Source organism: Pteropus vampyrus, unplaced genomic scaffold (genome assembly GCF_000151845.1).
Source record: "Pteropus vampyrus isolate Shadow unplaced genomic scaffold, Pvam_2.0 Scaffold5441, whole genome shotgun sequence".
NCBI classification, from domain to species: Eukaryota; Metazoa; Chordata; class Mammalia; order Chiroptera; family Pteropodidae; genus Pteropus; species Pteropus vampyrus.
In genome coordinates this window covers 1-4,279 of record NW_011894222.1, presented here as the reverse complement: position 1 = coordinate 4,279, position 4,279 = coordinate 1, and the positions used below count along the sequence as shown (strand labels likewise).

The window sequence follows — 4,279 nt, the reverse complement described above, 5'->3', positions numbered from 1 at the left end:
GTAACATTTGTGGAGCCCTTTCTCCTGTACCCCACACGGCCCTCTCTCAGTCTGCCTGAGGGAGGCTATTGTCCTTTGCCTGCGCCCCGGGATGCCCAGGCAGCCTGAGCCCATGTCTGTGCCTGAGCCCCAGATCTCCCTTCCTGACTGGGCTCCCCATAGAATTTGTTCCTTTGATCCAGGCCGCCAGAGCAGGTATCATCCCAAGTGGCCTTCAGCCATGGTGCCACCATCCAGGGAACAGAAACAATGAGTTCATCGGCTGTCCCTCTCTTCAAAGCCTGAGTCCTCTGGGTGTTGACACCACGTAAAAGCAGCTAGACTTGGCAGGTCCTTTTGTCTTGGTGGAGAGTTTCAGCTGCTAGACTCATTTTCATTGTAATTGTGTTTTTGTGCTCAAGCCCAGATCCTCCAGGCAAATCTTGTGCTGTCTGTAATCAAATAAGCATAATTCTTTAAGAGGATCCTGAGGCGAGATGATGCCCTTGGGACTCCGCGGTCCTCTCCCCGCAGGCCGGGTGCCTGGCTTGGCCTGCAGCTCCGCCTCTTCCCCTCGAGACACTGGCCCAGTGCCGTGAGGTCTGCCTCCCTCCCTGTGGCCCTGCGGCGTTCTCAGAGCCGGGGTTGGGGGGCTTGTGGGGTCTGGAGGCCCGGGCGTGGCAGGCCGTAGGGAGGGGTCCCGCAGTCTGTGGGTGTGGGACGGGAGGAGGACAGGGACATCCTACACAAGGAGTGTCACTCTCAGCTGTGTCTGCAGGGGCACAGCATTCCCGTGAGGGCCATAGTCAGACGGCTTTTTGACGAGACGCAGGCTTGGCTGGCAGTAGTTCCTTCCCCGGGTGGATGGTATGAGACGCTGCTGCTGTCACCACCTCTGCACTGTGCTTTACGTGAAGGTCCCTCTCGGTGTGGGGTCCACTGAACTCATGTGAGGGTGCTAACTGAAGTTGACGACATTTTGAGTAGATGCCAGTCGGGCCCCGAGCCACCCCAGGTCATTTCTAGGAGGACACGCAGGGTTCCCTTACACTCACCTGTGATCTATATTACGCCGAAAAGACACAAAACATAAATCAGTGACGGGGGAAAGCGCATGGGGCGAGATCCAGAGGAACCGGGCTCAGCTTCCAGAACCCTCCCCTAGAGTCAGGGGACACGCTCGGTTTCCTCAGCAACTCGTGACAACACACGTGGCGTGCCACCCGCCAGGGAGGCCCCTTAGAGACGCGGAGCCAGAGCTTTCATTTGGGGCTGGTCCGCAGGCCCCTCCACCCGGCACATCCCAGACCGCAGACCCCAGGAGGGGAGGGGTGTCGGCGAGGGCGGCTGAGGCACGGGGAGCCATTCTCATCAGCGAGGGTGCTGGGGACGCTCCCGACACCCAGGTTCCCGGACGGCAGCCTGAGGACGGCAGTCAGGCCTGCTGGGAGAACCCCCCCGTCCGCACACGGTCTTCCACCGCAGCCTCCGGGCCTCTCCCGCTTCATCCTGGGGCAGCCCTGCTTTTGTGCCTGTGCCCCAGGACAAGGCCGTGGCCGAACCAGTCAGCCGGCTTCTGGAGAGCACGCTCAGGAGCAGCCACCTGCCCAGCAAGATCGGGGCCCTGCACGGCATCCTCTACGTGCTGGAGTGTGACCTCCTGGATGACACTGCAAAGCAGCTCATCCCGGCCGTCAGCGACTATCTCCTGTCCAACCTCAAAGGCATCGCCCAGTGAGTGGCAGCTGCCCAGGGTCGGGTTTCACAATGGGCTGTGGGAAGTGACGTAACACGTTTCAAAGCATGTGTCCGACCCTGGCCACATTGCACGTAGGGGTCAGTGGGAACTCTGCAGGCGCCCTCCTTGAGGGGACGGTGGCCGAGGTCCGCGACAGCAAAGACTCCGCACACCTCCAGACGGCGGCTGCTCGCGCGGCTGAGCTCGGCTGTCGTCTCGTGTTTCCAGCTGCGTGAACTCGCACAGCCAGCAGCACGTGCTGGTGATGTGCGCCACCGCCTTCTACCTGATCGAGAACTACCCTCTGGACGCCGGGCCCGAGTTCTCTGCGGCGATAGTGCAGGTGAGCGGGCCCTGCTCCCACCGTCGGGGGCGGGGGCAGCGCGGGCCGTTCAGATTCGGGGAGGGGCATGAGCGACGGGAGCCCCAGAGCGGCACTTCAGCTCCCAAGTCCTCCCCTCCAGATGTGCGGGGTGATGCTGTCTGGGAGTGAAGAGTCCACCCCGTCTGTCGTTTACCACTGCGTCCTGAGGGGCCTGGAGCGCCTCCTGCTCTCCGAGCAGCTCTCCCGGCTGGACGCAGAGTCGCTGGTCAAGCTGAGTGTGGACAGAGTGAATGTGCACAGCCCGCACCGGGCCATGGCGGCCCTGGGCCTGATGCTCACCTGCATGTACACAGGTGAGCGGTGGGGGCGGGCAGCTGGCCCACGCCCACCTGTGTCTGAGCTCCGGACCATATGGTCTCCCGTCGCCGCTTCTTGGGACATGGACCACAGGTCCTCCTCCAGTTCTCAAGGAGATGCTGGTGTCAACCATGCCTGGGGAGCCCATCTGTGGACCGACCACTGCCCCCCGTGCCACTGCCTGGGCCTCCCACCCCGGGTTTCAGATCGGGGACTCCCGTGGGTTCAAGACACTGTCTCCAAAGCCTGTCTAGTCACACAAAGTAGGTAACGGTGCCGAACGCCTCGTTCCAGGGAAGGAGAAAGTCAGCCCGGGCAGAACGTCCACCCCCAGCCCCGCCGCCCCCGACAGCGAGTCTGTGATCGTGGCCATGGAGCGCGTGTCTGTCCTCTTCGACAGGTGAGGAATGAGGCCGCGGTGGCCCCAGCTGCACTTCTGCTCGTGCCCTGACCAGCTCATGCTTCACCCTGGGCTCTGTGGGAGTGGGCCGTCCTCGGACCCCAATACCTAGGAGTTTGGAGCTGACGGGCTCTGAGGCCATCCCAGTGGCTGTCCACCTCCCCCGAGGGCGGCGTGGTGTCAAGAGGGGCACGTGAATGGGAGCCCGGGGGGCTGGGCGTGGCCCCTGAGCCATAACAAGACCTGCTGCAAATGCTGCGGGCGTGGAGAGGGGCCCGTCACAGTGGGTGCGCGCGCACCCCCAGGGCGTCGGAGCGGCTTCAGGAGGACTTGGGAGGCAGGTAGAGGCTGGAACAAGAAACTCGTGTCTCTGAGTCAACATCAACCGCACCGTCCCACGCCGAGCTGGTGGCTAGGATCGGCTCAGCTGGCCAGTTCTGGAAAAGGGGCTGGGCGCCTCCTTGGCTTTTGTCTGCAGGACAGGGCCCCAGGCCTCTCAGTGGAGGTGGCGTGACGCGTGTGGCCTCCCCTCGGGGCGGCCGGTCTGCCTGCTCAGCCGTCATCTGCAGGCAGCTCGGGCAGCGGCAGCCTTTGGGTTTTCACAAGCACACGCTGAGCAAGACTCCGTGTCCGCTCTGGCCAGACACGCTGCTCCGGGAGCTAAGCATGTGCACTCTGTCTCCACGTGGGAATTTCACGTGAGCATTTATAGTCAGGCTTCCGTCCCACGCTCATCTGTCAGCCAGGTGGTGGCCTGAGGACCGCGCTCGGGTCCCTGCCTTCCTGGAGCTTCGACTCCAGCACTAAGGAGACATCTGTCAGCACGTGCCGTGCAGGCGTGCAGCGGACCGCTGTGCAGACTCTAGGTGGGCACTGGGCGGCGGAGGGAACTGTCATTCGTGGGTGCTGTCTGGAGCAGCAGCCTCCCGTGCTGGGCAGCGGCTGGCGACTGCGGACAGGCAAGTGCAGGCACCCGTGGCCGGAGGAGTGGGCCTCGTTTCCAGGCCACTTCCACTGCCCTTCAGTCACTTGCAGCTGGGACACCGTCGTCACGGTTGTCTCCACCGTCAGAGGGACGCTGCTCGGGGTGGACGGGGATGTGAGGGAGGTGCCGACGGGAATGCCCGTGGGTTTGAGTTAGACAAGGAAGCGGTCCTAGCTGACAGCGGTGCTACCGCGTCGTGACAGAGAGAAGGCCATGAAGCATCGGGCACAGATAAAAGCAGAACGTCATAGGGGTGTTTCCACTGAAAGCTTTTTAATCTCTGCCGTAACGTCACTGCCCGAACTCTTTCTGCTTTATGCTATGTGTGACCTAAAAACCCCTTTTTTGAATCATTGGCCCCATGTGGGCAGAGAGCCCCAAGCCAGTGCGTCTGTCTGTAAGTCACTGGCGAGGTCCACAGGAAGAGGGGGCGCCTTTTGCCATCCTGGTTAACACTCGGAGCCCAGCTCGCGACCCGCTTGGAAGGCCCCCTAA

At 62.5% G+C, this 4,279-nt stretch overlaps 1 protein-coding gene across 1 annotated transcript; it reads left to right on the top strand.

The window, feature by feature from the left end:
- The first annotated feature begins 6 nt into the window (after positions 1-6).
- On the top strand, positions 7-4,273 carry LOC105310534 (huntingtin-like). Its single transcript, XM_023526768.1, has 4 exons — positions 7-1,713; positions 1,946-2,060; positions 2,182-2,395; positions 2,694-4,273. The coding sequence occupies exons 2-4, from the start codon at positions 1,983-1,985 to the stop codon at positions 2,801-2,803; spliced, it is 402 nt and encodes a 133-aa protein (XP_023382536.1). The 5' UTR covers positions 7-1,713; positions 1,946-1,982; the 3' UTR covers positions 2,804-4,273.
- Positions 4,274-4,279: the final 6 nt, after the last annotated feature.

Excerpts from the sequence above, each read along its gene's own strand:
- LOC105310534 (XM_023526768.1), top strand. The coding sequence starts at position 1,983 with ATGTGCGCCACCGCCTTCTACCTGATCGAGAACTACCCTCTGGACGCC. Across the intron at positions 2,061-2,181 it reads TCTCTGCGGCGATAGTGCAG|ATGTGCGGGGTGATGCTGTC; the intron begins GTGAGCGGGCCC and ends CCTCCCCTCCAG. Across the intron at positions 2,396-2,693 it reads GCTCACCTGCATGTACACAG|GGAAGGAGAAAGTCAGCCCG; the intron begins GTGAGCGGTGGG and ends GCCTCGTTCCAG.